Raw genomic sequence first — 25,216 nt, 5'->3', positions numbered from 1 at the left:
TGTCCTAGACCAACTTCTTGACCCGATATCGCTGTTTGACATTGTTACAAGGCATAACATCGTATTACCATATTACATTATCCTGACTTGGATATGCATGGCAATGACTATGTCCATCTCATTCATGTATCAAGTAAATGTATGTATGCTTTGACCTATATTAAGAAATGGCATAAACCAAATCCTTGATTCAAATCTGCCTAAATACTACCGTAGATCACCAGTTACTGGGCAAATTTGGGCATGAGTAGTCTTCATTTGTGGTCAAAAGACAATCAAAATGCAGTCCAAGAGGAAAACTATTTTAAAAAGAAATGCATTATTTAAGAATTACTTTAATGAAAAATTCTTACCCTATTGTCTTTTAAAAAAAGCCTATAACCAGAAACAGATTGCAAGAAAAGTTACCTTGTAAAAATATAGTCTTAGCATGTCAATGGTAGAAATATACTTTGTCTGTTGGTGTTACAAGATTAACCTGTGATCTCAAAATTGTGGTATGCTGACATTAACATTGTTTTCATCCTTAGGATTACACTTTATGCACACTACTTGTGAAGGCGAGCCAAAGAAGAGACATAAGAATATGGAAAGAATAGTTCCTCCCTTAATCCCTTAGGTAAACTGTAAACAGGATTACATTTACTACTCGTATACAAAATGTGTGATGTATATGAGTTCATTTACAGGCATCATTTCATGCCATTTTTAGGTGGACATACTATTGTAGGATAGGTGAATTCCATCATGAAAATGCTTCTCTATTTCATAATTAAAGTGAGACAAAGCTCAGCTAAAGTAATAATTTTCTATAAACTGCAGTTTATGACGCTTTGTAAACTTTAATATAAAAATTGATTTTACTGCAATAGATACAAAGTCAAGATTCAGTTGGTCAATTGTAAAATATTAACCAAGAAGGTGAGGAGTCATGTTCTAATCCTGAGCAAAACTCAGACATTTTGGTAAAAAAGATTCAGATAAAGGACACCCTTTACTTTTTCTCTACAGATCATGTATAAGCCATCAAAGCCTGCAGTTTGCTTTCTTTTTAGCTAACTGCAATCACAAAGACGGTGTTTTCGAGGTCACGTCACAATCCATTAACTTTCTCATCATTAAAATGAGATTCTATTTTTGGACAGGTTCTCCAACTGTTAAACAACGGATAAGCAGAATCATTGAGGTATCTTGTGACAGGAGAGAGGTTTAAGATTTTACAAGTGGCCTACAGCAGGACAAACGTTGAGAGTGCAGAGGGATAAAAGTTTTGTCAACAGTAAAAGAAGATGAGAAAATTATGATAAAACTAATGAGAACATTGAGGTAAAACAGAGAAAAATTTATAATTCACCTTCATATTAACACATTTGCTACACTTCTGAGATTGTAAACAATTCACATTTTACAATTCTAGAATTAATTTCCAAAGCTACAAATACACCAAATGACTCACAATTGGTTGTAAAACAAGACTGAAAGCCAGAATACAACTGTCAAATGATAACAATATGCTTCATAACAGAGATGTCACTATTACTGCAGAATTTACAATGTATACCTCAGGTGTTTTCAGAAAGTTCCCAGAAGATAAAGGTTGAACTCGATAAATGAAATTAGATATCTTCAGTAAGTTAGAGAAATACAGAAATTAAAACAGACGTTTTTAAATTAGAAATACCAGAAAGAAAAATTATATCAGAAAAATAATTCAGCAGATAGATTTCTATTTTTGAACTTTTTAATGGAAGTACATTGAGATAAAGGTTATAATTTTGGATTGAGGAAAAAATTTTTAGGGAGAACTTCCTCTATTCTAATTAAGTCACTTTCAGTTACTGAACGGTGAATTGTTTATCAATGTTTTGCAGCATCTTTTGTTCAAAAGCAATTTCAACAAAATTATTATCAAATCATTTTCACCATACGTGCCCATAAGAAACTACTGAAATAGAATTAACTGTTTTTGTCCTTTTCCTTAAGGTGAACTAATTAACATGGAAATTAACCAAAAGTGATACCATTTGTTACTAAGCAAAAGCTATTTCTAGCTGCAGGTCTAGGCAACCTATTAAAATGGAAAATATCAACACATGTGTACATACGAACAGCTATCAGGTATTTTTTAATAGAATGAATTAACTTCATAAAGTATCAAATTGAAGCTCACAGACAAGAAAAATTAGACATTTATGCTGCCAAGGTTCTCATCTCTTTGAGACAGAAGCAACACAAATGATGCTAGGGTAATTTAGATCACTTTTTGGGGGTTACATTTCCACAATCTTATATATCTTCTTAATTTCCACAATCATATACAATATATCTGTTCTGTTGGTTTTGTTTGACTTAGGTCTGTGAAGATTCTTGTCAAGGCATGAAAACAAGTTTTGTAACTATCTCAATAAACTAACCGCAATTTTCACATAATATTCAATATAAGGAATTACACAGGTTAGCAGAACGTAATATTTAAAATTTTTCAAATATGATAGAAATTTGAAATTTGCATTCACCTTCAAGCAAAAAGCATTAGAACAATAACTGTAATTTTTATTTGAGATTCTCTTTAGTTATTTTGTGGGTATTTGCAAATCTGTATCTCCATTAACGATTAATTAATTATAGAGACAGTATCAAAACTCTAATTTGTGAAAGAAGTAAGTGCCTATTTGAAATAAATTTGTTGGGATGTAATGAAGGAAGTTACAACATGAGTTTAAAACAGTTAATTTAGTTCGTACCTTGATAAACAGCTTTGAATCCTGGTGAGCCAATGCTGTCATCAGATTGTAAATGAAGCCACATCTGGTTGCTCATGCTCACAATAAGATCAGGAACACTAGATCCAGTGAGTCTGTATGTAGGATAAATTGCAAAGTCATTTTCTGAGGCATAAATTACTACTACAACTACTACTACTACTACTACTACTACTACTACTACAATGCAGCCTTTTAAACTATTAATATAATATTTAGGCCTACTTACAACATTATCGTAGTGTTCTGATCAGCTGTTTTTTGATAGAGCTAACTATTCTATACGGATTAGAACAATGTGAAGTCTTAGGAAAAAAAATTTTGAATGACTGCATACAACGCAACAGTGATTAAACACTTTTAATAAAGTTGTTTCTATCTAAAGCTTTCATTAAGTAATCAAGCTATTAGAGATGTGAGGGACTGTGTGAGTTAAATAGTTTTCACTTGTTCAGATTAGAATTGCTTTTTTGGACATGTTTTTTTAAAAGTGAAGAAAGTTGTTTTACACACCTCACAGCACATACGTCCAGAAGAACTTATTAGAACCTCATCTCCTCCACTCAAATAACTCACAAAGACCTCTTAAGCTTAAGAAAAACTGCTATTTCTTATACAGTAACACGTGACAACTATGTATAAATACATACGTTTCAATACAACGCATGTAAGGCAAGATGGTGAAATCCACCATAAAACCTTAGAGCACCTGAGCAATATCCTTTGTACATCTATAATTCTGTTATATTAATGTAAAAAGATGTATGTCAAAAAATAAGAAAAAAAAAAAAAACTTTCATAGATTACTTCTTACTGGTGAACAATGTCTGTCATGTAATTGGGTTCCAGTACTGTATCTGAACAACTGTTCAGATCTTGATGATAGCTAAATCGCACACAAAAAGTGGCTGCAGAATATCTCTAATTAAGCTGGTATCAGATACAAAAACAAAAACATCACTGGAAGAGGACATCTGCTAGATCTGGACATAGAACTCCACAATGTATCAGAAGCTTTGGGCATGGAAGCTACAGGTACTGCAGTAACTGTAGTTGATTTAAGGAAATAGTAATTACTTCATCTCTTTGATTTATGTATACTTTGTTTTGCTCAAATGGGTCACATACTGGATTATCTGTCATTCTTTCAACTCTCAGCCTTGACTATGATAAATAAACACGTGTGAGATATGTAAAACAAATAACGTGCCAAACTGAGACAAGGTGTCTCAGAAGCAGAATTTATCAAGAAAGAAGCTATAAAGAAAACAGAAACCAGTATTCAGATTTTTCCACAAACATATTGTTTAAATATAATCAAACAGCTGTTAATACTATCGCATCTGAAATGCAAAGATACAATAAAAGGAGAGGCTGAGCAGAAACAAGGCGAGAACTGAGGAACCATGAGGCAAGCTATAGGATTCCTCTCTGTCTTGCATCTAAAATCTTATCCATCGAGGTTATGAACAAGAAGCTGTACGTCCCATATCTAAAATATTTTGTTTCCCTACCTTGATATATTGGAAATAAAATAAAAAAAAAAAAATAAAATAAAAAAAAATAGATCCCTATTTGAGTAGAATGGGCTACGGTCTTACTAATTACTACTGCCTATGCACCTAGAACTGCTGCTGTAATGGCTGAGTGTGCTCTCAAACAGTCTAGAAGATTTTTGATTATGACCTGCTAGCAAGTAGTTGACAGCATTATGACACTACAGGTGCAGAAAAGGAGGTGGAAAAAAACAAAGCTATTACAGCTCAGCACAATCAAACACATAAACAGAGCTTAGCTTGGATAAGTAAGGAAGTTGATAAGACACAGCAATGTGTAGCTAAGTTGTTGTTTGACCTGTGTTAATAGTAAGAACAGAAATAAAGCAGATGCTTAGTCTGAAAATTTGAGTTGCTTGCCAAACTAAGCAGGAACTCTGCAGGTTCAAAAAGATGCTAGGCTATAGCCAAAATAATTAATAAACTCTTACTGATAAAATAATACTTGTTGTTAAAGTTGTGACGTTCTTTAAATGAATAATATAGATAACATAAATAGAGTACAGAGAGTTACATAAAGAAACATAGTTTAGGAGATGTCTGCAGAAATATATATATATATACACACACACACATATATATATATATAAAAAAAAAAAGGTGAAGAGTATATATACAATTTGGAGATCACCTACTGGAACCACAGCAATAGTCATTAATTTCTGACCTACTTTTCCAGTTAAAACCCTTAAACAAAATACCAGGCCATAGCTGTTAAGCCATGCCCTGTATTCTGCACCTCGCTATAAAAAAAATGTTTGAGAGTTTTTGGCAATGAAGAACAATTCAGTGGTATCTCTTGACAATAGTGGAGATCTATTGGAAGACAACTGGAAACCTGGAGTTTTCCTGTAAGAATTTCTCAATGGCTATTCAGACCTGTTGCTTAACCAAGTAACAAGTGTTTAAATGGCTCTGTTTATATACAGTAACTTGATTAATACAAGACTTACACTGATAATTTCTGAAAACAGATAAGATGAACTCTAAAATTCGAAGTCCTTTTGAGCAGTATGGGATACTTTTACTGTACATAAATATCTATGCAGCGTGCAAATACAATAAAAATAAAAATTTAAAAAAGCAAATAAAAACCCACAACAAAACAGAATAAGCTGTAATCACATCACACAGCCAGAAATTTTTCATCATAAAAATAATCCAATACATGTGTTTGGGTTTTTTTAACTTATTTCCCAGTGAAATTATAACTATACATTTACACTACCTATCCATCTGATCTTCAGTTGTCTCCCTAATACAACTGGAATTGGCTAATTAATATTAACCAAATTTGTCAGAGGAAGGACATAATAAAGCTATCTAAATTCCCACGGGCTTAAAGAAAATTACCAACTTGACAACAGGCAGACTCAAGTTAAGGAAGTCATCCTTCAGCTTCATGTCATCTCCCTTCAAAATGCCAATGGCTTATCTACAGATGGCATATATCAATCAGACAAAATATACATCATTGCTTTCTCAGGTTCATGTATAGGGGGTATAGGAAGAGAGTCAAGACTGTTGGAGAAGGGGAAGGGAGAAAACAAAACTCAAAGAAAAACAAAAAGGAAGCTAAAAAAAGCAGAAATAATTAAATAGAGAATAGTTTGTTGTTGTTGTTGTTTTTTGGTTTGTGTTTGTGTTGTTTGTTTGTGGTTTTTTTTATTAAGGGTTCCCTGAGAATACTCCTGTATATAGAACTGCATCCTTCAACTAGAAGGATGGCAGATAGGGTAGACTGGATGTTTAGGGAATGGAGGTCTGTCTGACAACACGTGCTGCTGCTGACTCAGAGTTTGTCCCAGTTTGTAACCATCTTAAAATCAGATCATTTGTGAGTTCAGGAACAGAGATTGGAGACCAGCCACTCAGATTGGCTGGTGCTAAACTCATCTCATGCAGTAATATACAATCCCAGGTTATCTCTATAAGAAAGAAGTTAAAAATGTTAAGGTGATTGATGCAGCTGATGAAGTAATGGAAGCCAAACTCAAGCTCCTCAGTACTCTGAACAGACTCCCAGGTCGGAAAAGACAACTGTGAGAGAAAGAAATTTTTTGCACCAGTTTATTCTCTAATCTGAGTTATCTAAATGAAACCAGAGCAAGGCTTTTAAGAATAGTGTCCAGGACTAAGAATCCTGTTTGCTTCTATGTAGTTCAGGACACATAATCAGCAGAAAATGGTCAATAAATACTTGAATTCAAAATGCTGATGGCACAAGCATGGCACCAAACTATGGGTATACATAAGCAGTGTGGTCATAAAAATAATAACTCATTATTATTAAAAAACATAGAAAGTATGTGATTAAAGATACATATATTGAATTCCAAAATATTTTATTGCTGTTTTAAATATATAAACAAGAAAAAAAAAATCTACTGTTAATTGTGATGAGTTGAGAATGAGAAGTCTGACTTGTGTATGAAAGAGGCTGAGGTTTGGATTTTAGGCTTGAGATGTAATTTTCAGGGGTCTGAAATAAAATTTTAAAATATGTAACATCAACTATGTTTTCATTATGCTATTTTTCCCTCTCACAACTTCATCAAAGAGAAAGTCCAGTGTGCACTTTTCATATATGTATATGTATTCAAATACCTCTGCTACAATATCTATTTCCTACAAATGTTAACTACTCAATAATCTTTATTTTGAAAAGAAAGTAATCCTTTAAATTAAGGACATTCCACATAAATGTGAAAAAGCTTTGAGTTCTTTCTGCATTTTTTTTTCTTTTTCTTGTTCTTTTATTGTGCAGAATATTATAAATAAATGTCCTTTGGAGGCATTAGAACAGTAAAGTAAGCTGAATGAAGCATAGCATTCAAAAGTCAATAAATCTGCCTTTGTGACATTATACAACTGTATAAAACGAAAATTTATTTTAAAATTCAATCACAAACACTTTTTGAGTTTTCAATGTGTGAATATATTTTCCTTTTGCTTTTCATTGTTTGTCCAAGTTTTCTTCGCCTTCTAAAGAAACAATTTTACAGTACTATTCTGTCCTTCAAAGATGACAAGTTATTATCATACATAATTGTGACAAAGCATTATCATAATTGCAACCATATTGCGAACTAAAGTTCTGAAGGTTTGACTGTATAGCTGTGATAAGCAGTGTCACTAAAAATCCCTAGTTTTACTTGGCTTTGTATTTTTCTTTTCATATATTTCTTTTTAATATTGTCTACTACCTAGCTAATCATGGGAGAAAGACTCGAACACAGTATTGAAAAATAAACAAATAAAACCCCCAAATCTACTTCCTCTCCTAAATTTTACAACTTCTAAAAAATTCAGAGTGAAGAATAAGTTACTAGGAAATCAGATTCAATAATGATTGAGATATATAAAAGGCAGTCTGGGTTTTTTTACCAGTTATGATAGGGTAGGTTCTTTTCCAAGCCACCAGTAAGTTTACAAACTGTGTGTGAATAGAAGAAAAGGAAAACGGTTTACTAAAAAAAAAACATTTCTCTATCACAGATGGTTGTCTGTATACTGAAACAGCTGACGTAAGCAGCTGGTATTGAACCACTAATTTACGATTTGTTCTTTGTATCAGGGAAAAAAAAAGAAAAAAGAAGTTTTCAATATAAGAAGAATTAAAAGATTCATGTCTTAAGGGAATAATTTCAGAAAAGGAAACTAAGTTTTAATGTAACTGCTGCAAGAAACATATAGATCATACTATTTCAAGGAAAAGCAGACTTTCTAAAGCAGAGTTTAATTTACAAGAATTTAAGAACACAAAACAGGGCTTTGCAGAAAACATTCTAACTGATAATTTTCGCCTCATACATGATTATTGTTAGCAAATTATTTTGCAAGGGTAGTCACTAGCTTCTAGTCAAGCTCTGCTAAATATGAGAAATAACTGCAATCAAACTTTACAGCTTAAACACATTTAGATTAATTTTCAGTAAGTTGTATAGCTGTATTTCCAGAGCTAACCATCTCAGCATACATATTGCATAAAATAATATTGCTAAATTTTCAAAAAGTAGGGCTTACAAAGAAACTGTTAAAAACCATAAAATTGATGGACATATCCCCCTTTAACTAATTAAGCTCTTGATGATAGGATTTTCTAAAAAGTTTAGTATAAATACTAAAATTAGACTGCTTTAATAAACTAAAACCCAGTATATCCCTACTCAAAATGCCATCTACCCTGTCATATAAATGCATTAAATTGATTTGAAATAATTTGCTCTTCATCAAAGTATATTGCTTGTTGTATCATCTCAGTGCTGTTTTACATGAATTTAAAAGACTTTTTCTAATTATTTTTCTAATCTCTTCCAAAAATTGAATTTGAGCTGGATAGTCTATACTTTTTCTTTTTGTCCTTTTTAAACATCAGTATCCCTTCCTATTCCCCTCTAGCTGTAGCGCTACAGCTTTGAGGTTACTCAGATAATCACCAATGGCTGAGAGTTTGGACACTACAGAAAGCTTATGCTAGAACTGATCATTTATATACTGTGATCCCTGTCAACTCCCTCAATCTTCTTCCCATCAAGTATTTAAAGGTGCCCTGTTTAGCTATGTGCCATTAGCCAGTTTCTGGTGTTCATTGGATGGATGGCTTATAAACATCTTGGCATAACTGAGCTCATTGTAAAGTTTGAGTACAAGGTTTACAATAAAGCACCCAGAAGTAGTTACTCTCTTGAGGGCTCTAGTGGCTGAAAGCTGGAAAATTTTGCCTGGGGCTGAGGCTCGTGTGTTTAGACATGACTATTTTATATGCAAGGAAAAGGTTCAAATCACTTAGAAATTAGGTTCGGACTTAGAAATGTATTTATTTTTGCTTGTTTAGTTTAACCTAAATTGTAAAAGCTATGAAGCTTTAGATTAAAGGCATGAGTTTCAACAGTAATATTTGTAGAATTTCTGCAGAAATGCTGGCAACAGAAATTTGCTCAGTGTAAGAAAAGCTATATTATTTTTCAATTGATCCTGAGAAATTATAAATTAAATCTAGTCAGAAAAGTCTTTGTTATAAGCTGCTTCATTAGTCCGAGAAGAATAAAAACTGTAAGGTGCTGCTCAAACCTCATTAAGTACAACTGAAGTTATTAAAACCAACAAATAGAAAATTTTGGTAAGAAAATCACTTTGACATTTAGTTAAGAGCATTCCCACGGTAATGCAGTCTATAAGTGGGCCTAATGTTTTATGGGGAAAGTTACTTTGCATCCACAGAAGACCTTTATCAAAAGCAAGTGAAAAGGAGCATGCCTGTGATGCAGTTCAAACATAGTGTATTTCATAATGTATGCTACAATCCAGTGTTTAATAACTGCAAAACCAGTGTCACAATAGAAACTCAGATTCATTACTAATTGTTGTGACACTGTAGCTTCCTATTTGGGCCTTCCTGTATTTCCACTGTGTTATTAATCATTTACTTTCTCAAATTACTCTCAAGGCAACATTAATGTGCAAAGTATTACAACCCAAAAGGCAGATAAATTGAGTTGCATAGACCTCGTTTTCATCAAAGATACGATTTACACTAAAGATGGAAGGGCCAAGACTGTGCTGTAATCCTAAGGGATAGGCTACAGAGTAATAAGGATAAAACAGTGGCTATTTTACTTAAAAATCATACTGAAGGAAGGGCTAGAAAAAGTACCGCACATCTCTAGTGAGAACACTGTACTAGTGCTGGAAACACCAATGACAGATTTTGAAGTGGACATCTGCCACAGAGATCTTAAAAATATCATTCAAGTGAAAAATAGTTATAGGAGGTAATGTGACTTTGGGGGCCTGCCTTGTTAAGACACCAAAAATAGCAATTAATATGACTAAGATTATATTAGATTTTTAAAATAATTTTTTTTAGGCAGTCATGGAAAATAAATGTGGAGTATGTAGTCACAGGCTAAATCCCTTCAAACGGAAAGGTACAAAAAAGAAATTTGACAATTACTTGGTAAGTAATTTTAAAAAGGCAAACATTGATATGTGAAGTACTCACAGTGTAACAAACAGAATGAACAATTTGGAGTACCAAATTTATTAAGTTCAGAAACTTGACTTGGAAGGAGTTTTGGGATCCCTGTAAGCCGAAATGTAACCCAATATAAAAAGGAAATATTGTAAACTCTTTTGTCAGTCACAAGCAGTTAAACATCCCCAGAAAGACTGCTGCAATAATTAACTGGTCTGCAAAATACAAGAGAAAATAAACGAGTGTTGAATTTCTCACTCCCAGTTCAAGTCTTCTATCGTTAGCTTAAAGTTTAAGCTCTTAAAATGGGATTTTTTTTCTTATTTTCTTCTTCAGTTACCCAGAACATGGAATTCAATTTACTCAGAAGCAGCTAGTTGCTATTGCAAGACAAGAAACATGCATCACGCAATTAATCCAATAATTTTCCAGTCTTATCTTTTAAGACAAATTAAAGTAGGGGTGCTCCATGTCCTTTGATATCATAGTTCAGAAAGTAGCAATTAATAAATATTATTACTTCATAAACAAATAAATTAAATGAGGATATTGTATTCAGACTTGTTCATCCAAAAATATTCTAATTAATTTAAAATAAATTCTGTAGGTGTTAAGTGCACTCATTTGTTATAATTATATAAAATAAACAATTCAATAACTTATATGGATTTAAAAACCTCAAAATATAAAATTATGATAGATTCTTTTTTCCAATGCGTTCAATACTGTTTTTATCCAGTAGATTTCTATGCAATGTCAAGTAATGGTATTATGAAGGAAATGCTGCTATCTCTCTTACTTAGTCTTTGCTGATTTACTAACCCTGTAATTTTGTTTTGCAATCTGTGATCAGGATTCATATGCTAAACAAACCCTTCAAAAGCTACAACTTGTAGCACACATCTTGTGACCAAAAGCTCCCATCATGAAAGAAGGCAAATGAGCATATACAAACAAAATAAGATGGTTAAGGTAGATGAGATTAATCAATCTATACAGGATTCTATTCTTTCCATTAGCCCAGACAGTACTAAAGATTTGTATTTTAAGATTAGCTATCTAGTTTGAAATTTTCCTTAAAATTTATGTAAGTTCCTAAACTTTCTACATATTATATTACATTATATATATTGTACATATATTATACTGTATTATATTATATCATTCTATTATGTTCTATTCTGTTCTATTCTATTCTATTGTATTCTATTCTACTCTACTATCTATTAATCCATGGAGCATGTTTAACTTTACCGAATAGTGGCCTATGTGCTTTCACGAAAATTTTGTTCACAAATCCAATTTTAAGTATAAAAATTTTGAAATTAATCAATTTTCTGTTTGCTGAAATCTAAGCATTCTTTTTATTCTTTTAATTGCTAATGAATACAATTAGAATTGTACAGACAATGCTTGTTTCTTAGAAGAAGCTTTTTTGGGTTTAAAAAAGTCTAATCTCAGTTCTCTGCCGTTTTTAGTCTCTAGTATTAAAGACTATAAAGATGCTACTAAAGATCTGGAGAGAATTTTGTAATTAATGGTTTTCTTAGATAGTACTTGAATTTTAAGCTTACCTTATATAAACAAATTACAAATATTAAAATTACAAAGTTAAATAGGTAACTCATGATTCAAAAGAAACAACATATGACAACTTATTTCCAAGGAAAATTTTTGAAGCTCTATACTTACACATACAACACTGTTCTGGTATCACCAACTTTCCCAGCATCTCCAACAGTAAGGGTATCATAGCCTCTTTCCAGTTCAAACTCTTCAAAAGCAAGCTTTATGACCTAATAAAATTAAACCAGTCGGTTATTTCAAAACATACTCATAGGTTATCTGATCTGTTCCAGTCTTGAAAGAAATTATTTGGCTACCATAAGTCAAGTCATGAAGCACTCACTGATTACCTCAGTTAGTCTTAATGGATTTAAAAAAGACATATAGAAAAAGTGGAGAAACATCTGTATTTTCTAGTAACAAGAGGGAAGCCTTTGCCATAGTGTTTTAGAGGTATCATATACTAAAGATGCCAATCACCTCTAGCTGGTGATAATAGTTCTTACTGAAAAGTTATTATAAACAGCTGCAAAAAACTTTTTTTTATTATAATAATTGTATAATAATTATATAGCACAATATTGGAAGTATCTGAAGTGAAAATCTTCCCGTCTGTTAAATTATACAATAACAAGATGGAAGATACAAACTATCAATTCATAAGAAGGTAGAGGAGGCTGATGCAGAGAAATACAAAAGCAGACATGTCCTTGCATAAATTACTAACCCTAAGCTATGATTTCACTCAATGTCTAATCATGAATTGCCCAGAAAATTAAAACTGTATCTCTCAGAATTTTTTGAAAATATATTTATAATTTACTGAAACTGTAATTTTATAAGATAAAGTAGGAAAGTGGATTTATTTTTGTACAGAAGAACACTTCTATGACAATAACTTTTTAGAGATCTGTATTGATGAGAAGTAGTTGCAGGTCAAATGTATATATGTACACTGTACCTTTTTGTATTTTGATACCAAAGTTTCTGCAGGCAACTTGATATAAAAGTGCAACTTGATATAAAGAGTCACAATGATTTTCCACAAGATTATTTGTTTGATCTTTATACTAAAAGTTGCAGATACCCCTGGGTAGACTTTCACACAACTTCTGCCATTGCACAAAAACGCAATTAACTTTTCTTCTGTTTTGTGGCTAAAAACAATATTTGGGCCCGATTTGAGCTTTCTGCATCAGCCATATTATGCTGCTATTTTGGCAGCAACATATGAAAAAAAACAATAGTTTCCATCTGCTTAAGTTTATTTCTATGCGATCTTCCAGGGAGAATTCATCTCATCTAAATTTTAGCCCTGTAAAAAAACAACATCCAAGCTAAGCTAGTTGTTCAAACTTTCTCAATATGAAAATAGAAAGTCAGCACATGTCATTTGTCTGTGTTGGAATGGGAAGAGTCTAGTGCTATCAACTTCGAAGAGGAACACTACTGAAGTACATGAGGCTTATATTGAACTATGTGGCTTTATTTTCTAACCCAAAGAAAAGCCTGTTTTTAATAAAACATCCATAGATCTAAGATAATATATTGCCTCTTGCTATAAATTCATGTCTTGCTTTTCATACCTTGCTTTGCCATCTTTGTTATTTGTATATTTATGTTTTTAAAAATATGCTAAAATTACTCCCGGACTAAGACCCCTTATATGGTTTAAAGTGGAATTAATACTTAAAAATTGTCATTAAAAGGTAAAAGAGTGGAAGGTTTAAAGAAAAGCTAAATGATGCTATGATATCCACAGCTATGAAAAACATTATTAACAGAAATACCTGTACAATTGTTTTGGCAATAGGTCAGAGGTTTTGTTTTGTGATCTAACACAGGATGTTTACAGCATATTTTGCAAACTTGCAGCCTTTGAGATGTGTACTGCATTATCTACATTATGTTTCAATAATCACAAGAATTTACAGTAATATGCTATAGATAATATATATTTCCGTCCGCTAGATTATAAACATGTTTAACAAGCAAGATAAATATGTAGAAGCATAAAAGCAGAGTTGTTTCTTGCAATAAAAATAACAACGCATATAAGACTTTAAATTAAACGCAAATTTTATTTTATGTGTGTGGAGGGGGAACCTGATAGAATATTCAAAATATGGAAATCTATTATTTAAATATGCTCTATTTGGTTAGACTTACATTACAATTTAAAAAAAATGTGAATGTTCACCTCTTTAATAATAAAATAAGTTACAAAAAACTAATTGAATAGAAACCATAAATTAAAGATTTAAAGATCTAAAGACCTTGTTAAGCTTATAGGAAAAGTCACAAGAAAAGTTTCTTTATGTGAAATACATTGTGTTTGAAGAAATATTAGACATTATTAAACAAAATCTTGTTATCTTCACTTCCATGCTGATTGTTATTCTATGCTAGCAAATAAAATATGTTGGAAAGACATCCAAATGGTTAAAAGTTAGGAGGTCTTATTTAAATTCCTTTAATCTGATTCATAAAACCTAAATTTTACCATGTATCATTAAGCACCCAATCTAATGGCTACAGTCAGTTGACAGAAAATGGCACCCAGAACACAAGACACATTACCTGTCTTAAGGTGGAACAAACTGCCATTTAGAGTTACTCCTTCCATTGACTATACAGAGAGTTTGGATGGCTACAGGAGACTAATGTTTATAAAGATATATTTAGATAAAATTAGTTCTTCTGCAGATAAAAGCTCCTAATCATCAAAAGGATTTTTGAGATTTGTTAGATGGAGGGAGGGTTGCTTGCCAGTTTATTTTTGAAAAAGAAAGTAAGACAGTTTTGTATGGATATAGATATAAATACAGTGTGGGAAAAACTTAAAAAGATTGAACCAATATCAGCAAGAACAATATACCCATACGTGGTTAAATGGTATTGATTTATATACTTAGCGGAAAAAGCCACTCTGAGACACTTCTCCATACTCAATGTTGTTTTGCAACTAAAAAAAAAATTCAGTAATACTAATTTGATCATCATTTTTAAATATTCTTACTCTGAACTGATTAAAATAAAGAAAATAATTAATTTTCATTAAGAAAAATTGGAAACACAAAAATTACTTCCAAACCTATTATATTTGTTTATGGATGAGCAGTTATACTTCTTCCAGAAAAATGATCCTGTTTGCTTTCTGAAATGCATGAGACAAAATTCCCTTATAAGCAATTCAGAATGATTACTTATGATCAGATGAATAGACTGTGAAAACAAAAAAGCTTAAAAATATGAAACACCTAAGGAGGCATCTAATGGAAGCTCTGCAAGTGAATTTCCTGTCATAATTACATTTTCCTTAGAAGCATTTTCTTTTATCCTAGGCACTCCCACACTTTTATATTTCTGCTGGCATAACTGTTATAGCAAGTAAAGGGGAAAGGCAGCACCACAGTTGTAGTAAGAGAAATTTCTGTACGGATATTCTTCCCGGAAGAAGCAGTAGAGAATATCGTAAAATGACATTTCCAAATGCCTAGGTGTACATGTTCATTTCACTACTAATAAGATCTATTTCATTATTTCTTAAAATGTTAGAAATTTATGCATTCAATATAGTAAATGCAAAGTAAAAAGTGAGCACAGTAAATTTTATTTCAAGACGCAAGCAGAAAAGAGAAATACCAGTAAGATATCTCTTATATTTACAAGCAGATCAAGCAAATGACTTCAAAAAAGCACACATGCGCTAGTGGAAATGTGTCTTATTAAAAAAAGAAAAAAAAAAAGTGAAACAAGAAACAAGGCTTCCTTGAAGAAGCTGCTTTTAAAGATGAGAAAATTTGTTACCTCAGTAAAGCTACAGTAAAATATATGAAGAACAGGGAAATAGACTTGAAGATACCTGATTTGAAGTTTTAAAATCGTAAATAGAAAATGTGTTCATTATAAAGGCTTTTGATGAAAGCTGTTTGCAACTGTTACAGGTTACGCCATTTCATTGACATATTAGCTTCAAATATAATAGCATTTTCCTAGTTTGCAACTTCTCCCTGTTGCTGTGTAAAATTTGAAAGCATCACAATCATGCAAATGTTTTTGACTCTGTCATTTCTTTTACTGCCACCTCATGCTCAAAGGCACAAACACCAAAATATTGCTATAGTCTTTCAGATTCTTAAATCTTTCTAAAATTTCTTCAAGAAACAAGTGAGATGCTTAAACCAGAGCTTTAAATGAGGTTTTGGAGTACCTATTTCACTTAACAACAACATAATATAGCAGCAATATCAAACAATGATACCAGCATTAAAGAATACATACACGGATTCAGCATTCCTCAAAACTTAAAAAAAAGTGCTAGCCCACCCCTCCGTACAGTGATATGCCTTCAAGTCTTAAGAGTCACTGTGACTGTGCCCAAAATCCTGTTGATCATTGACTAGAAACAGCAATAAAACTAGGTAACTCTTATGCACAAATTCTATGGATGATTAAATCTGAACTACAGAGATCTCCTTTTCAGTAACTCAGAAAACCACAAGAATGTCTATACTAAATTAGTGTGATCAGAGAATAATCAATATTTTGAAGTACAAGATAGAAATATAGAGGAATGCCTTATAGAAATATAACCATAATACTGATCCCACGGCAACAGTAAGCATGAAAAAAATCTATGTATGGGAACGTTTTCTGAAATATGAGGGAGTTTTTAAAACATAACACTAAATACATTTTCTGAAAAGCTTCTTAAGCATGTAATAGCACTTCTCTCTTCTCAGAACCATACAATTACAGAACATTTTTAAATAATGGGAACAATGAGAATTTATTATAAATACAGGTATTAGGCATCTTTTTTTGTAAAAATGTTCATTTGTAACTGAGCTTCAGTTGACTTCAGTCACCAATGAAAATAAAGAAGTAATTCTGAAACAAAAAACATCAGATAAAATGTTTAATTAAACTACAACTGTATCAAATAATGTATTAGGAACTTTCTAACATTTCCAGTGTTCACAGGAAAAACATAGCAAACAGTTAATGGAACCCATAGAGCTTTGATGCTTGCTATCTACTAAATATTTGCTATATTTAGTACCCCATACATCAGTGACTAAAATGGAAGCCTAAGTACCTAATGTATCTGCAGACAACAAAGTGGTGTCTTAATTACAACCTGAACCAAATCCTCTATAATTGTCATCCTTGTTAACATAATCCATTAAATAGCTGGTGACTGCCTGTAATGGTTTTGGCTAATTTTCCTCACAGCAGTTTGTATGGTGTTACGTTTTGGATTTGCACTGGAAACAAAGCTGATAACACACTGATATTTTAGTTTTTGCTGAATGATGCTTATATAGCATCATGGCCTTTTCTGTTTCTCACACTGCCCCATCAGTGTGTAGGCTGGGGGTACACAAGGATTTGGAAGGGGACACACCTGGGACAGCTGACCCAACTGACCAAAGGGATATCCCGTACCATACGATGTCATGTTCAGCATATAAACCTCAGGGAAGGAGGAAGAAGTGGGGGACATTTGGAGTCGATGGTGTTTGTCTTCCCCAGTAACTATTACATGTGATGGAGCCCTGCTTTCCTGGTGTCATGTTTTAGGCTGGCTGGCAACTAAATGCCATACAGCTGCTCACTCACCCTCCCCCCGTCCCCAACCCCCACCCCCACCCCCCCAGATGAGGAAGAGAATTAAAGAGGAAAAGGGAAAGAGACTTGTGGGTGGAGATAAGAACAATTTAATACTACTACTACTAATATATGAACATCTACATATGTATCATGAAAATAATAAATACAAACAAGTGATGCACAGTGTAATTTCTCACCACCCCTTGACCAAGGCCCATCCCGTCATGGACTAAGGATCTCAAAACAGATAAGTCCTGACACCGCAATCCCGGACAAGCGAGAGGCCCAAAAATAGAGAAAGAGAAAGAGACACCAAGAGTCCGAGAGTGAGAGTCCCGGAAGAGCAAAGGCCGTTCTTTCTGTCTGACCCTCACTTTCATACTGGGCATGACACTGCATGATATGGAATATTTCCATATTTAATTTGACCCTCAATGGAAAGTCGAAGTACAAATCGTAAGGGGAGTTGTGGACCCTCTGTCCCGGCCATGCTCCCCACTATCCTGTTGTGCTCCTGCACACTGGCAGAACACGGCAGCTGAAAAGTCCTTGAGACCTCGGTGCCAACTATAAACATCAGTGCGCTGTCAGCATTCTTCTCATAAAGAGTCCAAGACTAAAATCAAAACTCAGAGCTCTTCTAGCTGCTAAAAAGAACAACTCTGTCCCAGCTGAAAACAGGACACCTGGAGATGGCTGAACACCTGCCTGCTGACGAGTAGTAGTGAATGAATTCCTTGTTTTGCTTTGCTTGCATGTTCAGTTTTTGCTCTACCTATTAAACTCTCTCTATCTCAGACCACAAGTTTTCTCACTTTTATCCTTCCAAGACTCTCTCCCATTCTACTGGAGAGGAGTGAGCGAGGGACAGTACGGGGCTGAGCTGTCTACCAGGGTTAACCCACAAAACTGCCTTACATATTGCCAAGCTTGTCCTTGCACTGTGTTGGCCATTGCCTGTAGCTCCCTCTATAGGCTTTCACACCTCTACTTACATTAAAAGGTAAATGTCAAAAAAAAAAGATGGTTTCTGTTGGTTTGTTTTTCTCTTCTTTTTTTTTTTTTAATTACTGGTTCTGGACTATTAGAGGAGGAGTTTGGGTTTTTTGGAAAGAAGGGTAACAACAGTTGGGTTTACACAGAATTTTACTCAGAAGATATCAATATGCTTTATATAGGAGGGCAATCCTTATTATTAAAATTTTAGACTGAAATACAGACCCATAAAATAAGTTGCGAAATAAAATTCAATAGCGTGAGAAACATTAGTATCAAGATTCCTAATTAAAATCATAAGAGACCTTAAAGATCATCTAGTTCTAAACCCCTTGCAATGGACAGGGACACCTTCCTCTAGATCGGGCCTCAAAGCCTTATCCCATCTGGACCTGAACATTTCCAGGGATGGGGCAGCCACAACTTCTCTAGGCAACCTGTTCCAGTGCATCACCACCCTCAGAGTGAAGAATTTCTTCCTTATATCTTACCTAAATCTGCCCTCTTTCAGTTTAAAGCCATTACTCCTTGTCCCATCACTACATTCCCTTGTAAAAAGTCCCCCTCCACCTTTCTTGTAGGCCCCTTTAAAGTACAGGAAGGCTGCTAGAAGGTGTCCCTGGAGCCTTCTCTTCTCCAGGCTGAACAACTCCAACTCTCTTAGCCGGTCTTCAGAGGAGAAGTGCTCCAGCCCTCTGATCATCTTTGTGGCCCTCCTCTGGACTCGCTCCAACAGCTCCATGTGCTTTTTATGTTGGGGATCCCAGAGCTGAACGCAGTACTCCAGGTGAGGTCTCACGAGAGTAGAGTAGAGAGGTAGAATCACCTCCCTCGAACTTGCTGGCCACACTTCTTTGGATGCAGCCCAGGATACGGTTGGCTTTCTGGTCTGCAAGCGCACATTGTCGGCTCATGTTGAGTGTCTCATCAACCAGCACCTCCAAGTCCTTCTCCTCAGGGCTGCTCTCAATCTATTCTTCGCCCAGCCTGTTGGTATTGCCCCGACCCATGGGCAGGACCTTGCACTTAGCCTTACTGAACTTCATGAGGTTCTCACAGGCACTCCTCTCCAGCCTGTCAAGGTCCCTCTGGATGGCATCCCTTCCCTCCACCGTGTCCACCACACCACATGCTTGGTGCTGTCAACAAACCTACTGAGGGTGCACTCAGTCCCACTTTTCACATCACCAACAAAGACGTTAAACAACACCGGTCCCAATACCAACTGCTGAGGAACTCCACTTGTCACGGGTCTCCTCTTGGACATCGAGCCATTGATTGCAACTCTCTGAGTGCAACCATCCGGCCAATTCCTTATTCATCGAGTGGTCCATCAGTCAAATCCACGTCTCTCCAATTTGGAGACAAGGATGTTGTACAGAACGGTGTCAAATGCTTTACACAAGTCTAGGTAGATTACATCGGCTTCTCTTCCCTTATCCACGAACACTACAACTCCATCGTAGAAGGCCACCAAATTTGTCAGCACATGATTTGCTCTTAGTGAAGCTACGCTGACTGTCATCAATCACCTCCTTATTTTCTGTTTTATATCTTATTTTATTTTAGATTTTCCATTTTTTTCATTCTACCAAGGAATTTGCTTCAGATTCAATTAAGATATTTCATCTCAGATATAGAAAAATACATATGTATGTGTTATTAATTTAGAAAACATAAATCATTTTTAAACATAGAATATCTAATGAAAAATTTTCCTCTTAAACCAGTGAAATGATAGAGTAGTTGATGCTGTTGAGATTGAATTTTGTAAAGTGAATGACAGCAAAATTGTTTTGGTTTTTTTTCCATATTCGTTTACAAAACAAGTAATTTATTTTGCTTTAAAGCCCTTAAAAGGTACACCATTAATCACAGCAGTATTATTCATAATTTGGCATAGGTACAGCTGTCATTAATAAGATGCAAAACTAATAACTCATAACTTCCAGGTTTAAATAGGTTGTCTCTAAGCTACCAAATAAAATTTAGGCAAAAAAGAAGTACCTGTCCTGCAAAATTTTAATTCCTCCAGTTTTTGTTGAGTGACTGCAAATTTACTGAAAACATTTGGATTATTCTGTTTCTTATTTTGAAGAAATGTTGAAGGCTCTTAGTACTACCTTTATCCAACAATTGCAGTTACTTTGAAAGCATCTGTTAAATTAAACTTGCTTATTTTTCAATATTGGCATTATGATCTATATTTCTCATTCTTAGACACTGATTTTCCTTTTAGCCTCCGTTAATGACTTGAAAATGAACTTAATAACCACATCTGGCAGATATTAAACAAAGATAAAAAGCAGGTAACAGTAGAAATACATCAAATAATAGTAATAATGTAAAATTAAAGGTGCTGATCTTGTTTTATAAAAGAAAGAAGAAATAACAATATAATCACAAGAATAAAAGAAATCATAATTTTCAAATCCAATAGTTGTTTCAGAAGTATCACCAGCTGTGTACTCCATGCTCAAAATATTTCTCAGGTAAGTAAACACTGATTGTCTCTTCCCCCATTACTTTTCATTCTTTGGATTGCCTATGATAACATAGCTTTTCTGCATTCTCTACATTGAATCTACTTGCCATATCAAACATAGTAATTCCTCAGCAAGTTAATTAAGGCTGGATAATTCGAGATCTTTAAAAGAAAACAATAGGAATAATCTTCAGAAAGTCAGTTAATTTTGTTTGTGTAGTAAAGGTTAAGATGTGATTTGACACTGATCTTAGAATAGTCCTATGACAAAGAACTTTCTGATAACATATATGTATACTAAGACTGGATGTAAGAGTGGCTGTAAGCTACAGTTAGAAAAAATACAGAATCAACTACACAAAATAAAATTCTTTTTACTACAAAGTGTCATTTTTACTGGTAGCTGTTGATTACGTAAAATAGTTCCGTAACTAATTGTGTATTTCAGTAATTTAAATACATCCATAGTAAGGCAATGAGCACATTATTGAACACAGTTTTGTTTCTTATGTAGAGGGAGACACGCACAAAAAAACCCTCAAGGATGATTTCAGAGTTAACAGACCTGCCACAATCCGTTAGTCAGTCAGATAAGAAGTTTGTTTCCAAGTTAGATTTTAATCTTCAGCAATAGTATCTAGACATCATGTCAAGCTGCAGTTTACAATATTAACCATTAAGACTTTTTTCTTCTTCTCTTTTTGCTTTGTTTTATATATATGCAAACATGTTGCCATTTCTAAACACACAGAATAGTATAAAGCATTAAAAGTTAATTTTTAAGTCAAATACCAAAGCACAATGAATGCTTCACAAATTTACATGAGCCATATTTTGAAGGAATTATCAATAAGCTTGATTTAAGTCTGAAAGAGAAAATGCAAAATTAAAACAATAAAAAGCAGAATTGAAAGAGGAGACAAATAATAATTCATATGTTCACACTGAAGGGCTGTTGAAATTTACAACTTTTGGACTATTTTAAAGAAAATTCTCTGATATAGTAGCACATTCTATTTCTCATTTTCTGCCAAAGGAAAATGCCAAGTATACGGTTTTCATTTTCGCTCCTGCTGCTGCTGCAACTGTCAGGATATCAGCAGGAAACAAATATGGAAGTATAACCTTATAAAACACTATATACTACTGTGTTGTGGGGTTTTTTTAACAGAACAATGGAAAATAAAGCAAAAAAACATTAATTCCTTACTAACTTTCCTTGCCATTCACGAAAAATAATTTCAACTGATCTTATTCCTTTGGAGATCTTTTCCAAAACACCTTAAGCATTTTTTCTAAAATGATGAGCAGCACACCCACTTATGAAAAAGACACAGCAATGATAAAAATTAAACAAATACTTTTAGATTTGCTGTTCAAAACAACGTCTGAAAATGCTGTTCTTTAAATTTGAAAATGAAAAGCACCAACCATTTGTTAAAGCTAGGTTATATATAAACTAACAGAACACATGAATCACCAGCTAAGAGCTTCTATTTAAATAAGCCATCCAATGCACATGACATTTTTTGGCTTCAGAAATTCAATCAGGAGAAATATACTTAGTGCATCCTGTTTGACTGTTGTCTTACTTTCTACAGTTTTTAAAGAATAAGTTAATTTTACTAATTAATCCAAAGTGGATATGTGGCTTGACAGAGCACAAGAAGTAAATGGCTACATGAAGAAGTGGTTATATATCAAAGGTGCGCATCCATTTATAAAAACAAATATCATTCTCTAGACAGAGCCCTTGGTAGAAATTTGGAGAGTTAGATCTCACCTCTGCTATTATCGCATAGCACTTCAAGCAATTCATTTCAAGACCTTGAAAATTACTTATACATTTTGTGGCCTTCTATGATGGAGTTACAGTGTTGGTGGATAAGGGAAGAGCAACTGATGTCATCTACCTGGACTTATGCAAAGCATTTGATACTGTCCCGCACAACATCCTTGTCTCTAAAGTGGAGAGACATGGATTTGACTGATGGACCACTCAGTGTATAAGGAATTGGCTGGATGGTTGCACTCAGAGAGTTGCAATCAATGGCTCGATGTCCAAGTGAAGACCCGTGACAAGTGGCGCTCCTCAGCAGTCAGTATTGGGGCCAGTGTTGGTGACAAGGATGGTGGGATTGAATACACTCTCAGCAAATATGCTGACAACACCAAGCTGTGGGTGTGGTGGACACACTGGAGGGAAGGGATGCCATCCAGAGGGACCTTGACAGGCTGGAGAGGTGGGCCTGTGAGAACCTCGTGAAGTTCAACAAGGCCAAGTGTGAGGTCCTGCCCATGGGTCGGGGCAATACCAAGCATAAGTACAGACTGGGCGAAGAATGGAGTTCATGAATTTCAACAGGGCCAAGTGCAAGGTCCTGTACATGAGTTTGGGTAATCTCAAGCACAAATACAGGCTGGGTGAAGAATGGATCAAGAGTAGCCTGGAGGACAAGGACTTGGAAGTGCTGGTTAATGAGAAGCTCAACATGAGCCGGCAATGTGCACTTGCAGACCAGAAAGCCAACCGTATCCTGGGCTGCATCCAAAGAAGTGTGGCCAGCAGGTCAAGGGAGGTGATGCTACCCCTCTACTCTGCTCTCATGAGACCCCACCTGGAGTACTGCATTCAGCTCTGGGGTCTCCAACATAAGAAGGACATGGAGCTGTTGGAGCAAGTCCAGAGGAGAGCCACAAAGATGATCAAAGGACTGGAGCACCTCTCCTCTGAAGACTGGCTGAGAGAGTTGGAGTTGTTCAGTCTGGAGAAGAGAAGGCTACAGGACACCTTCTAGCAGCTTTCCTGTTCTTTAAAGAGGCCTACAAGAAAGGTGGAGGGGGACTTTTTACAAGGGAATGTAGTGATGGGACAAGGGGCAACTGCTTTAAATTGAAAGAGGGCAGATTTAGATTAGATATAAGGAAGAAATTCTTCACTCTGAGGGTGGTGATGCACTGGAACAGGTTGCCCAGAAAAGTTGTGGTTGCACCATCCCTGGAAATGTTCAAGGCCAGATGGGGTGAGGATTTGAGAAACTTGATCTAGTGGAATGTGTCCCTGCCCATGACAAGGGGGTTGGAACTAGGTTTAAGGTCCCTTCCAACCCTAACCATTCAATGATTCCATGAGCTTTTTAATCTTATCTTCTTCTGTCCTTACTAGGAGGGGGAGTGGCAGAGCAATTTGGTGGGCACCTGGAAGGAAGCCAAGGCACAACCATACAGGTAAATTATCTTAACATTATAAATTGAAACATTAAAATTACTTTTAATAAAATTACTTATTAAGATATTTGCATTTAACTGTATTAAATATTAACAATCTATGAGTGATCACAGTAAGAAAACAAAACAATTTCTCCTAAACACCATAAGAATAATGACTGTGATGACAGCATATGCATTTAGAGCCTTGTTCAGTAATGCTTCTCATAGTTTAAATTTCCAGAATAAAAACCACAACACAAAAACTAATTAGGTATTTAATCTTTTTGGTAATAAAAGTCTACCTACCTCAGCTTTAACATCTAATCTCCCACACCTGAAGATACATTCTCAAATCCTATACTTATGTTGAAAATGTCCCTCATATGTCAGTTATAATTAATATACTTATTTTCATCCTGTGCTGTTCCATGCCATGACATTTATCTCTTTTAAGAGAAAGTGATAAATATGATTGACTTGAAGGATTATAGGCTTGATTCTTCTATCATCTACCTTCATTTTACATCTTTGCATCTGTAAGCACTCAAGTAGAGCTACTCTTGACCTATAGTGGTAAAAAATGATGCCAGATTGAGTGAAGATAATCTCTTGTCATTAGTCTCAAAACCATATGGCAATCTGCTCAAATGTACAGGTAATAGTGCCCCATAAGAACACATTGGGGCACAAGCCATTATTTGGATCTAATTCAAATTACATATGGGTAAACAGAAGAGTTTCTGTCAGATCACTTAGGCATCATCTGTAATGAATATACAATGAGGATATTCTGTAAAAACTCCATTAAAATGTGAAGAGAATAGTAGAAAAATGTAGTTGCGGTTTTCCCTCTGTAGTACTATGTGACTTACTTTTAATCATAGTGTATAGCACATAAATAATTAACTCTAGAAAAACTATTTTAATTTTACTTTATAGCAAAATGTGCTTTCAATAAAATAACAGTAAAAAAAAAGGAAGAATATCTTACAGATAAATTTCAAAGACTTTTAAATAAGCTAGCTTGCCTCCGATATGTGCGCCTAAT

The 25,216-nt window shown here is 34.3% G+C and overlaps 1 protein-coding gene across 1 annotated transcript in view; it reads right to left on the bottom strand.

Moving 5' to 3' along the window:
- Positions 1–25,216, bottom strand: part of CSMD1 (CUB and Sushi multiple domains 1) — a 1,221,578-nt gene that overhangs the window by 324,810 nt on the left and 871,552 nt on the right. Inside the window, exons 11-12 of the mRNA XM_086608338.1 lie at positions 11,988–12,091; positions 2,745–2,857 (exon numbers count right to left, since the gene is read on the bottom strand). Coding sequence (XP_086464464.1) covers positions 2,745–2,857; positions 11,988–12,091 — 217 coding nt within the window. The remainder of the gene's footprint in view (positions 1–2,744; positions 2,858–11,987; positions 12,092–25,216) is intronic.

This window comes from Tauraco erythrolophus, chromosome 2 (genome assembly GCF_009769465.1).
Source record: "Tauraco erythrolophus isolate bTauEry1 chromosome 2, bTauEry1.pri, whole genome shotgun sequence".
NCBI lineage: Eukaryota > Metazoa > Chordata > Aves > Musophagiformes > Musophagidae > Tauraco > Tauraco erythrolophus.
The sequence above is the reverse complement of the archived record's forward strand: the minus strand, read 5'-3'. Positions and strand labels throughout refer to the sequence as shown.